A 13,608-nucleotide genomic window follows, 5' to 3' on the forward strand; every position below is an offset into this window, starting at 1 on the left:
TTTGGGTAACTTCAATAGCACTAACAATAGGAATGGGAAAAAAAATTCTAGAATTTTAAAGCTGAGAGAGAGATTTTTCTCTGCTTTGTGTGTGTATCTGTGCCATCCAGTATGGTAGCAGTTGAGCAATTAAAAGTAGCTAGTGCGACTGAGGAATTGAATGTTTTATTTTAATTAATATAAGTTTAAATCACTACATGTGGCTGGTGGCTGTTATATTACAGTGCAGCCTCAAACGATTAAAATTTAACGTGAGTGTATTAATGTTATGCAACTTTCAAAACCTTTAGACAAACATCTGATAGAAACTCCAAAAAGAAAATAAGTCAATTTCACTAATTAAAATAGTTGCAAATAATTATAGCTTAAAGCAACTCTAGGGCCGGCCCCGTGGCTTAGTGGTTAAGTGCGCACGCTCCGCTGCTGGCGGCCTGGGTTCAGATCCCAGGCGCGCACCGACGCACCGCTTCTCCAGCCGCGCTGAGGCCGTGTCCCACATACAGCAACTAGAAGGATGTGCAGCTATAACATACGACTATCTACTGGGGCTTTGGGGGAAAAATAAATAAATAAAAAAAAATTATTTAAAAAATAAAAAAAAAGCAACTCTAACTCAGTAAGATGTATCAAAAAGAAAGATTATATAATTACTGAGTTAATTTCACCTGAAGTCTGCCAACATATTCGTTATTAAAGGAAACCCCAGTTTATTGTACCAGTAGAAGCAAAAGTACATTTATAAATAGCCATTTCTGTTTTTTAAAAAACTGCTAATAACATTGAAATAAAACTATTAAAATATCATAGTTCCCACCACAAAAAAGAAAGCAAACATCATATACTAATTGACAAAATACTAACGCTATGTCCATTAAAATCAGAAACTAGAACAGAAATACCTTCTATCATCGTCTACATGATTGTCACTATTATTAAACATTGTTTTGGCAGTTCTGACCATTGAAGTAAGACAGTAAGTAAATAAGATAATTAGTATAAATATTGGAAAAGAAGAAGAAATTATTTCTATTTTCAAATTTTATAATAGAATGCCCAGAAAATTCAAGGGGACTTGAGTAGAAAACAAGTAGAATTAATAAGAAATTTTGAAATGTTAATATATGATAAATCTACAAAAACTAATAGCTTTGTCTTCATTAGCATTCATCAGTTAAAAATGGAAATAACCAAACAAACAAAAAAACATTGCACATAATGACAAAAACTATAAACTCTATTTAGGAATAAATGTATTAAAGAAAGATACAAAGCAAAGATATAAGTCCTTTATAAAGAAAACTTGGTATTATAAGCAGTCTCTTTCTCCGCCAAATTTTTACATTCAAAACCTTTACTTGAGACAGAGTCTAATTTACATGATGGTCCTCAAACATAATGTGAACAATGTTGAAGTCAGAGCAGCGGATGTGTTACTTTTATTCAATGAATAAGTATTCATTGAGAACCCGCTATGTGCTGGGGACCTAGTTTTTAGTGCAACGGTCTCCAAAATAATGTACTTGAGGGTAGGGGAAGAAAATTTCAGAACCTTCATTTGAAAATAAAAAAAGCTTTGGCAAATATTTAATATACCTGCTGTCAGTGGTCTGTAGGTTAGATGGTCGTGTGACATGAACCACTCAGTGTCCTCTGAATCAGAGCTTCACATGTGGTGTGCTCACACCTGTTCACTTTTAGCATTTTGCAGTATGTTGCTTTTTGTCTGCCTAGTTATATGGATTTACTTAGTTCTATAAAATCAACCCTCATCAAACAGATACACATTTTAAAAGATTTTTACAAAAAAAAACCCCTGCAAGATAATAACAATAATAATAATGCAAATACTGGTGAAAAAGGCAAGCTGACAGACTTTCTTACTCTGAGCTCATCACACACATTACAAGGTAAAAATATTGGCTATCTAATAAAAACACAGACTAATCAGATCTGATAAGTTGGGCAAAAAGTTTAAAAAACTATATTAAGTATGAATTTATATTCTTGTTAATGTCACACCTCGCACTACGTTTATATTGTACTTTGAGATATTCGTTTAATAATAGTATGAAGATATAGCAAGACATTTTAAAATAGTTTATATCTTCTCTAGCTTATTCCTCTAAAATTTTTCTTTTTTATATTGTACACATTCATTTAGATTTACTTGCATATATAATTTATTAATACAAATATGTATAAATATTTTGGGGGTGGTGGGTGCTCAGTTCTGTGGTTTACTTTTTAACTTGATTAGGAGCCTGATGAAAATAATTTGAAGATTTCCTCTTAGTAGACTAGTGTTTTGCCTTTTAGAATTAGAGAGGGCATGTAGTGCAGGGCAAAAATAGGAAGGAGGGCCGGCCTCATGGCTTGGTGGTTAAGTGCACGCGCTCCGATGCTGGTGGCCCCGGGGTTCGGATCCCGGGTGCGCATCGAGGCACCACTTCTCCGTCCATCCTGAGGCCAAGTCCCACATACAGCAACTAGAAGGATGTGCAGCTATGACATACAACTATCTACTGGGGCTTTGGGGGGAGAAAATAAATAAATAAAATCTTTAAAAAAAAAAAATAGGAAGGAAACAAGTGTTGCTAAAGTTAGAATTTTTAAAAGGAAGTAAACCTACAGTAAGTTTTAGGACAAGAAGATGGTTGAGCCATGCTGCATGTTTTCATTTTTGGAGAATGGGGAAAGAAAGTACAGATTCGGATGACCGAGTGAGGCATATTTTTTGCCACTGAACAAGTGCATGGTGCCACATGGAAAATGTTAAGGAAGGATAAGGGAGTTGGTGGTATATGGGATAAAAGCTTAAAGCTAAATGTAAAGCAGGTGATACTGAAGTGAAAGGGAAGGTTGGGAGGGAAGGGTGAGAGAGAAGAAAATTTAGGTGAGGCTGACATTGCGGGACCATCAAATACTGCAGCTTAATTCGGCTTTAGATATCTATGGATTGGAAAGTCATGGTGTGGCGGGGGGGAAGATCACACCAAAGGAAATAACCAAACTATAGAATAGAGGGTTAATTGAAATGGAGGAGAAAAAATATGGGTTTGAGTGAGATTACAGGAAGAGAGGTAGAAAGGATTAGGCGTGATTAGATGCTAGAAATAGAAATAATTCAAAATCTAAAGATGTACACGTAAGGAATCAATGTAATGAAAAAATTGGACAATTTCATTTTGCTGTTAGACTAAGAATTTAAAATAACTTAAGCTGTGATTTTATCTTTTTTTAACCTCCTAATTATATAATAGTATAAATAACTTGTGTTTTTCTTATGGAAATTTACCTGCTACTTGATATATGTTCTTTCAGTGCAAGGTAGTAAAATCAATTTTTATCTTCCGCTCTTAGCAGTGTACATATAATACCACACTGTATGCTTAATTAGTTTATTAACTATCAGCTTAAAGTAATTTAAAACTACTTTAAAATCGTATTTGGCTCAAGGGATTTGGGTTTGAGGCTAATTTTTTACGTAGCCAAGATGATAGTGTAGTTTGTCTCAAGGTGTTAGAAGTAAAGAAAGATACCAATACCCCTCCTACTTTGCTTTTTTATATCCTATTTCTTTATCTAATATCTCTAATATGTTGCCTAATATGATTTCTGAGTGTTATTTTTTGTCTTTAATGTTCAATTTACTTAAATTTTCTTAAACTTCTTTTTACTAAATACAGAAGTGGACCTTTTCCTTATCTGACATGTAGTCTATTAGAAGTAGGGTTCATCTTTACGTGAAAAATCACCTACAATCACTAAATAAAAACTTTAGTATAAATTTAATAGCCTAAAAGTTGGTCGTATAATATAGGTAGTTCCTGGCTTTTGTTTGTTAGACACATGATGTACTATGTGTATGAAGAGGTGCTGCACCCTGGACCTCCTTGCCTAGCGAAGCACTAATCAAGTTATCTGGACCCTGCCCAGCTTTCTCCTATCACAGTTGCTCAGTGCCAGCAGTAGAGAAAGAAGAAAAAGAGGAGTGGAACTTTTTATATTATTTCAACTATATTTTGGGAACTAGGTGTATTTTCACCTACAGGCATTTAACCATATTTTATAACATTATTTCAAAATGGGAAATGCATTCCAAGTTTCAGAGGACCAATCTACAAGCTTTTGAAACACAACCTATAAGTTATGTACTACTTTTTTGTCCTTCTTATTCTGGTGTAATCTTCTTGAAGGGAAAACTAAGAAGAGTGGCTAAATTTTTTTCCAGGTGTTAGAGGTAAGCATAATTCTGAGAAATAGCTTCAACATTTGTAAACCAGGAAGAGATTTTTAGAACTTGTTTACTTTAAAGATTTTATTTATTTATTTTTCCTCCAAAGCCCCGGTAGATAGTTGTATGTCGTAGTTGCACATCCATTCTAGTTGCTGTATGTGGGACGCAGCCTCAGCATGGCCGGAGAAGCGGTGCGTCGGTGCTCGCCCGGGATCCGAACCCGGGCCGCCAGCAGCGGAGCGCACGCACTTAACCGCTAAGCCACGGGGCCGGCCCATAACTTGTTTACTTTAAATTCTTCTGTTTGCCTTGGGACTTTTTAATACCAATATTAGTGGGATAGTATCCAGTTTGAGCAGTGTCTCAGCTGAAGACTAAGGCAACCAGACAACATTTAAATTCTCATTTATTTCCTCCTTTTGCTACTTACTTTCTTTTGACCTCTGGGCCAGGGAGGGAGAAGAAATCAAAACAGGGGAATGGGGCCAGTTAGAGAGGCGTGTGCTGTGAGGCAGCTCTTGGTTACACAGAGGAAGGAAACTAACATTTGTTGACCCTCTGCCATATGCCAGGCACTCTTCTAAGTTTGGACCTGTGGAAGCAGTTGCTTTCCTTTCATCATCATCATCACTGTCATCAAATAACGCTCGTACAGTGTGGTGAATTCAGACAGTACAAAAGTTATAATCTTAGAAATAAATGTCTTAGGCCGGCCCTGTGGCTTGGTGGTTAAGTGCGCGCGCTGCGATGCTGGTGGCCCGGGTTCGGATCCCAGGTGCGCATCGAGGCACCACTTCTCCGTTCATCCTGAGGCCGAGTCCCGCATACAGCAACTAGAAGGATGTGCAGCTACGACATACAAATATCCACTGGGGCTTTGGGGGGAAAAAATAAAATAAATAAAATCTTTAAAAAAAAAAAAAAAAAGAAAGAAATGTCTTTCTTAATGACTGTAAGAGAACCTAAGATTGGCTCGAGAAGTAGGGACAGATGTGAAAACTTAAAAAAAAAAATTTGTTTTAAGCCAGTGAAAACAAATCCAACTGAAATAAAAGTGATTTCTTGTAGTTCAAAAAGTTGAATTTGTTACCTCTTTATGATACTGGGTAGTATTATAGAATATTAGAGCAGGTAGGGTCTTAGATACCCTTTAGACTAGCAGTATTATGCAACAGAAATAATATATCACATATGTATTTTAAAATTTTCTAGTAGCCACATTAAAAAAACAAAAACAAAGAGGTGAATTAATTTTAATTGTATATTTTATTTAACCTAGTTATCCAAATATTATTATGTCAACATGTAATCAATATAAAATTATTAGAGATAGTTTTCATTCTTTTTTTCAAATGAAACCTTCTAAATCCAGTGTGTATTTTACACTTATAGCACATCTCTTTTGAGATGCTAAATTTTCATCAGAAATGCTTGATCTCTATTTAGATTCACAAAAATTGCAGTTAAAAAAGTAGATTCTTTGGGGCCAGCCCGGTGGCGCAAGCGGTTAAGTGCGCGCGCTCTGCTGCAGCAGCCCGGGGTTCGCCGGTTCAGATCCCAGCGAGCACGGACACACTGTTTGTCAGGCCATGTTGTGGCGGCATCCTGTATAAAGTAGAGGAAGATGGGCACGATAGTTAGCCCAGGGCCGGCTTCCTCAGCAAAACAAGAGGAGGATTGGCAGATGTTAGCTCAGGGCCGATCTTCCTCAAAAAAAAAAGTAGATTCCAAACGCTATTAAAAATTTTCCAATAAATGAATGAAGTACAAAAACACTATTTTCTTTAATATTTGCATCTGTATTGACAAAAATGGCTCATATTTTTAGAACAGTTGATTTGACTGTGAAGCAAAAGTATATCAGTTTCAAAACTACATCTGAGTAAATCTACTAACTTTTATAACAACTCAGTATTATCAGCATCGAATTCAAAGGGGCACTATGTATTAAACTGAATATCGACTCTGGATTTATCCATACCAACAAAGTGTTCTCAAATTTTTGTCATATGTTTTGCAGCCAATTTACATAATGCCATTACAATTAAAATCTTCTGATATTTATTCATTAAATATGTGTAAAATCATTATTGATCTGTATTATGAAAAGCTTAAATTTTAACATAAATTCTTGTACCTATCTAGCTAGGCCACAAATAAGCTTTTTCTCTCTTTGGATCTTTAAATTTAGCTCATTCCAATGTGCCCTCTGATAAAGTGAGAAAATGTAAATCACACTGTGATGTTGCTCTTTGACTGTTGAATATTGGCGAGTGTTTCTTTTGTTTCAAGAAAATCTTGAATTAGAGTTAACAGTACAGTAAATCTGTGTAAAACTCTTCCATGACTCAAGCCATGAACATTGGCAAAGAACATGCTGTCATTAAATTCATTATCTTCTATTTCTTACAACAGTTCCATAAACTGGTGATGATTTATAGCATTTGCACATATATACTGAATAATTTTCATAATTATTAAACTGTGATACAGCCTACTTCAGAGCAGAAATATTTTTGATATGTTATCGCATAGTGGAACAAATGTAATAATTCCAGTAAATCTAGATTTTTGATCTCACATAGCTGGCCCATTGTCTGTCTTGATAGGAACTAACTTTTTCCTGTCTTGCTGAAAGTGACAGATGTAAAAGATTAACAAATATCTGCAACATGAGATTGATTATTTTTAAGGTTGCAAATAGGCAAAGACATTTCTTTGTAAATTTGGAAGTCATTTGAGACAGAACGTAGCAAAAGTATTAATTGGCCAGTATATCTTATCTTGTAAAACTCATCTAAAGCTAAAAATAAAAGTACTTGCAATTTTTCAAATGTTGACTTGATTGATCTTTATTATTGTTAGAAAGGTCTTTTATTCACTGATATTTTTGCTTGGTGGTTAATCGAAGATCTTTCACTTTTTGTAAAATGTTGTTTTAATCTTTTCCTCAAATTTATAAACATAATTCCCTTAACTGAAATAATAATTAAAAGTTTCATCTGTCCATCTGAAAACAGTTTTCTTTCTTGAGCAAGAATTCAAGTCATTTTATAGCTGGCCAAAATTACAAGCTCAAATCCTTTAATAATCGTTAGGAGATTTTTTTGTTATACATTTAATTCTGATTTCATTGATTCTGACTAATAAATAAAAATTGATTATTTTTGACTGTTGAGAGACACCTTCTTATTCAATTAACATGCATTTGCTGAAAATGACTCAATATTGTCTACTCTATTATCTTAAAACTTTTTTTATATAACTTATTAATTTTGCTCTGCTGTAATTGCCATTCTTTGTAAAATTTGTGACAGATCTTCTCCAATCGATTCTGCCTCATTAGTGTGCCTTCATTTGAAAGTTAAAATTTTTTCTTTCTTAATTTTTAAGCTAGAAAAATAATTTAATTATATTGTAATTAAAATAAGTAATTCAGTTTACCAATTGCTATTTACATAGGTATCCCTGTAACTCTGCTGTCTGCATAAAATACTCAAACACATCACAGTGCTACATTGTTGCATAGAAAAATAACTTGAACTGAATCATTCTGTTGACACAAACTAGATTGTGACATGCATATGTGTAATACTAGAAATGACACATGCACCCATCGTGTGCACTGCAATACATCTTATGGATGTAATAATAAAAGTGAAATATAGTTTTACCAAAACCATAAAGTTGTGTTTAATGGAAAAATAATTTATACTGCTTCGATTGTTAAGTGAAATTTTGTATCAATTAAAATTTAATAAAATTAAAGTTTAGTTCCCTGGTTGCATTAGCCACAGTACACAGCTGTAGAGTCTAGAGCAATGTATTCACTTTATTTTTTTATTTTTATTTTTTTAAATTTTATTTATTTATTTTTTTCCCCCAAAGCCCCAGTAGATAGTTGTACATCATAGTTGCACATCCTTCTAGTTGCTGTATGTGGGACGCGGCCTCAGCATGGCCAGAGAAACAGTGCGTCAGTGCACGCCTGGGATCCGAACCCGGGCCGCCAGCAGTGGAGCGCACTTAACTGCTAAGCCACGGGGCCGGCCCAACGTATTCACTTTAATGATGAAAGTTCAGGGAGATGAAAGAACTAGACCCAGTTAAGCCAGATTAGTTCAAAATGGAGCAAGGCCATAAATAAATCTATATTTCAATATATGAAAATATTACCTTTACAAATGTAATTTTATATGCCAGGCTGAATCCATGTGACGTCAAAAAGAATTACTTTTTTTTTGTAATAGGGAGTACATTTTTTTTCTTTTTTTTTGAGGAAGAGTGGCCCTGAGCTAACATCTGTTGCCAATCTTCCTCCTTTTTTCCTTTTTTCTCTCCAAAGCCGCAGTAGATAGTTGTATGTCATAGTTGTACATCCTTGTAGTTGCTCTATGTGGGACGCTGCCTCAGCATAGCTCCATGAGTGGTGCATAGGTCTACGCCCAGGATCCGAACTGGTGAACCCTGGGCCGCTGAAATGGAGTGCGTGAACTTAACCTCTATGCTGCCAGGCCGGCCCCAAAAAGAATTACTTTAATAAGAAAAAATGAGTTATTTAACTTAATTTGAAAGCAGTTGTTTCTTTAGACAAAGCATACACTTGTTTGTGGAGGTTAAGGGGTTCACTTTTCAATTAGATACCATGGTAGCCTGTAAATATGTGAAAGGTGACTTTCTCAGATGAACTCTAGCATTTGGAGTTGTTTTTGTTTTGAACACTGAGTATTGTTTTATCTGAAATACATGCATAAATTTATGCAAACATAGAATGAAAATGTAGGGAGGAATTAGAGTAACAAGGCAATTTCATTCTTCAGCGAATGCCTAAGGTTCACAGAGGACCAAGTGCCTTAAGCCCAAATTTATAGGCAGAGTAGACCATACCCTCTTAACCTTTATGCTGAGAGGAAGCAAGGAATTAAACCTTTTCACTAATTTATTTCCTTTACGTATTTGTCATAAACCCGATAAAGAATTATTGCCATTGCTGATAGTTTGGTCATAGAGAAACGGTCCAGGATGTAAAAAGTAGCTTTTCTGTTTGTGGAAATGTTAGGGATTGATCCTGGGAACTTGGAGAATACTTAGAGACTCTTGATTGACAGGAAGTAGTCAATTAATGGGAGGATGGGTGTTAAATAATTACATATATAATATTTTAAAGTTTTCAAAAGCATTGACTTAGAATTTTGACTCCTGTGAACAGAAGACACAAGCTATGCTTTTGTGTGTAACCTTTTTTTTTAAAACTACTTTTCCCCCTCCTTATCTCAGTTTTTATCGAGTGGTTTCTGATATGTAAGAAATGTTTTTTGGATTCTGCTGGAGATGACCTAATTTTTACTAATTGCTGTGCATGCTGGTTTTATTTGCTCAGAATGGTGGTGTTATTGTCATTATTCTTTGATAGTTATAAAAAGTGGTTTTATACAAAGCTGCTATTCAAAAGAATATATTGATACTAGCCTGTAAGTTGTTTTTGTTAAAATTGGCGTTATCTCAGGAAAAAAATTAAATGTTAATGTACAAGTTAAAGTTTATTACATGTGATTCCTTATATTTTTTGCTTATTGACTTGCTAAAACACACACACACACACACACACACACACACGATCAGTTTTAAAGAACCCCTTAAACGTCTTTCTTCAAAGCAGTTACCAGTTTCCCAAAAGATGTAGCCACTGTTTTATACTTTTTATAGTACCTCAGAATGAAAAGATTCATTCTTCTCAACTGTCTGAATTCAATTTATTTTAATTAAATTATGTTTAAAATGTATAGTTTTATTTTAGTTTTTTAATTCAAATATCCCTACAGGTTAATTACCTTTTCCCTGCCCTTCCGTTAAATCTTGCTTCCTCCCAAACTCCCCATTAATTTGAGTTGGGAAGTATCACCTTAAAGCTTTAGGCTTAATGCTACATGAATAGAATACACTAAAAAGAATGTCACACACGTAGCAGCTTGTTTCGTTTTCCAAGGGGGAATTGAAGAGCTTTTGAATGAAATGTGAAAAGAGGCTAGTGTTCATTGCCTACGTGGCTTTTTAAAAAGGCTCTTAAAAAACATTCCATTGTGGATTCCAATTCCTCTTTAAACCTACCACCGACAGTAGCTGCCTGCAGAGCCATGTGATCATCTTGGCAGCAGCCAGGACTTTTAGTGATTTCATTACTGTGGTTTCCTCAAGCTCTTTACACACATTGATTAATATTTTCCTTGCAGTTATCGCTGTGATGATTTTGTGGTTAATGACACCAAGCTGGGATTGGTACAGAAAGTCAGAGAACACTTACAGAACTTGGAAAAGTAAGTAATAGGCCTTTGGAAAGAAAGGGGATGGAATGGGATTGAGGGGTCTTTTAGAATTTTTGAGTGGTATTTTTGTTTATATGTTCCGTAATTTTATCATGTTTTTAGTGTGATTGAAATGTTAATAAAATAAACTTTGGGTTTGGATATCTCAAACTGCGCCCATAGTTAATTGTCATTGCTCAGCATTTGTTTCACTTAATATTTATTATAAACCACAGCCAAGGGCCCAAGAGCCTGTTTTTTAGTTATTATCCACCAACTTATAAGCTACTCAATTTATGTGCAAGGGGAATTTGAGGGGAGCAAGGAAAGGGCAGAAAACAATATAAAATTATTATGGCGTTATCTTTGATATTAGAAAATCTTTGTCAAATGTATTATGAGGTCTTCTTAGAAGCACTAAAATTTATGCATTATTTTTAAGGGAAATTAGGTTTAATTATATTATTGTCCACTCTGCATCTATACGATAGCACAAGATCCTAGTTTCTTCTTTTCCCTTTTTGTTAGAGGCAGTACATATCACTTGAAATTACAAGAAGCTATGAAATGCTTTGTCATCATAAAGAAATTACTTATGTGAATAGAATTTTCTTGCTATAGCCAAATAGATTATTCAGATAAAACTCACTGTACCCCAAATTCAAGCAATAAACAAACCCAAATAGCAATGCCTTTCAAGCTGCAGTGGATGGAAGCATGGCCCTGGAATGACTGCTGACTCCAGTGAAATTGGTGTAAATCACTCCTAATCATCAGGTGCCATCTAATTTATTTTGACAGTTGATGTAGAAAAGCTGTTGTGAGAACATGGCCAAAGTAAGAGTCCCTTAGCAAACTTAAATGTAAAGCCAAAGGAAATAACCTAAGTTCTTTGAGTGAAACTGTATAGTTTTGGTTAACCAAAGCCTTTATGTGTATCTTGTTGACTAAATAGATTATAAAGCTGATAAGGGAAGAATTGATTTCTTTAAAATCTCAACTAATAAAACACTTTGGGTTTAAGTACTTTTTGGCTTGTCATCTTTTGGCTCCTCTCTTTTTCAAAGTGCTTCTTGTCTTTTAGTTTTGACAGAGCAGCAGGAGCCGATTAGAGACACAGGTACAGATACATTTTAGACCCAAAATATTTAATTTTGCCTGAAATTGTCACAATTAACTGTGAAGTAGGAGATTCTTGCAGTAATTTATGTAATATCACTCTTTAGTGTGGTAATGTCATTGTAAAGATCTTACTAACTTCTTTGTTATAGAAGTGGGTAGCTAGCAGAATATTTTTCTGCCATTGATATAGTTTTCTCTCAGAAAAAGACTACCATCTCAATCCCAAATAAATTCATCAGAACTAAGTCAAAGGGAAAAGAGGACAGTCAAGAACCTGCACGCATTTATGCAGTTATCAAATCTTTCATTTCCATTGAGCACTTCATCAGGTAAAAGATGTCACAGACTGCCTTGTCTATGCTTCTACTTGGCTCCACTGAAAAATCTACCTTGCATTCCTTTCCTTATTTTGAAAAACATTACCTAAGTTAATTTTTATGTTTTTCAAATGTAGGCTTTAGTCTGTAGTGGAAGCTGCAATTTAAAAACTATGATTATATTTGTATTTTACTTAACCTTGGACTAGAGGTTAAGTAAAACACAGTGCCTCTGAGCAGCACTGTGCAATAGAACTTTCTGAAGTGAGGGATATTTTCTCTTATCTGCACTGTTCAATATGATAGCCACTAGTCACATGTGGCTATTGAGCACTTGAAAAGTGGCTAGTATGACTGAGGAACCGAATTTTAAATTTCATTTACGTTTAATTAATTTAAATTTATATAGCCATGTGTAGTAAGTGGCTACCATATTAGACAGTGTGGATCTAGAGGATTCTGCATTTTGAGAATCACTGAGGGTAAAATTTAATAACTTGTTTAAAAAAGCTAAATGCTTTATTTATATGGGTTAAAACTGAAAATTAACTATTAGGCATTGTTACTAAGTAGTATATATACTGTGCTTGGGATTCAGCTTCTTTACTCACAGAATCTGAAGGAATAACTTAACAACTTAATGTATAGAATTGGTCTCTTCTTACCTTGTAGTCACCGATACTCTGAGAAGGGACATGCACATAGTTCTGAAGACGTGTTTCCTAAGAATATTTTTAGATTTGAAGCAATTGACTGTCACTAGATCTGATGTTCCAAAGATATTATATTTCATGTTGAAATTAAATAATTATGTATTTACTTTGGATTAGTCTGGTACTTTTAGAAGATGGGAAAGAATTGGCAGACTTAAAAGTCTGTGTTGTTTAATGATAATTTTTACTTCTTTTAGATTAGTTCTCCTAATACATGATAATTTTAAAGTGACCTTTTGAAGGTTGGAATTGCTTTCTGATAAAATTTAGGCAAATTATCTCTTTCATTAGGAAAACTTTTGAATAATTTTAATTCAGAATTTCTGTGCTAATTAAGATTTGTTTTAGAATATCCTTTGCAGCATAGCTGAATCAAATCAATTTATATATGCCTATAATTTATCATTCTGCAAACTCAGATCATATCATAATCTATTACGACAAATGAGTAAAACATGATATCTTTATCACAATTAAGAAAGAAGTGTAGTATTTAAGTAGAGAAAGAAGTACAGTAATTAAGAAAGCATAGTATTTGAGGCTTAATGTTAAATCTCAGAACCATCATGTCAGATCAGGGTTTTCCTTTTGTTGTGAGGAATGGGTCTTCTCATTTTTGAAGCTTCGTAACTGACTAGGCAGATAGAGTGGGAGTGGACAGGGAAGGTCTCATACACTGCATCTACCTGGCCAGCTCTTCTGGGAAGTGCCTGGTGGTGGCTGCTTCCAGTCCCCCACCCTGCTGGAGGAGCAGTGGGCATTTCCAAGGGAAGTGGACCTCCTCAGTTACTGCAGATGCTTGTGGGCCATAGCGGCCTAATGGGTCATTTCCTGGCCTTACTACACAGCCAGGCAGGGCTCCATAGCCTCCCTACATGCTTAGAAGAGCCAAGTTTATTCTTTAACCTGCTGTGTAG

General features: G+C 34.8%; 1 protein-coding gene across 4 annotated transcripts in view; it reads left to right on the forward strand.

The window, feature by feature from the left end:
* USP3 (ubiquitin specific peptidase 3) overlaps positions 1-13,608 on the forward strand; it is a 98,883-nt gene that overhangs the window by 39,311 nt on the left and 45,964 nt on the right. For all 4 annotated transcript variants that reach the window (XR_015551357.1, XM_087428331.1, XM_004421669.3 and 1 more), the window contains one exon: positions 10,468-10,551. Coding sequence is in view for 3 of the 4 variants with exons in the window: in XM_087428331.1 (XP_087284457.1) it covers positions 10,468-10,551 (84 nt within the window). In the remaining variant the exon portion in view is untranslated. The remainder of the gene's footprint in view (positions 1-10,467; positions 10,552-13,608) is intronic.

The sequence above is a fragment of the Ceratotherium simum genome, chromosome 3 (genome assembly GCF_057802395.1).
Source record: "Ceratotherium simum simum isolate JZ-2026a chromosome 3, ASM5780239v1, whole genome shotgun sequence".
Classification (NCBI taxonomy): Eukaryota; Metazoa; Chordata; class Mammalia; order Perissodactyla; family Rhinocerotidae; genus Ceratotherium; species Ceratotherium simum.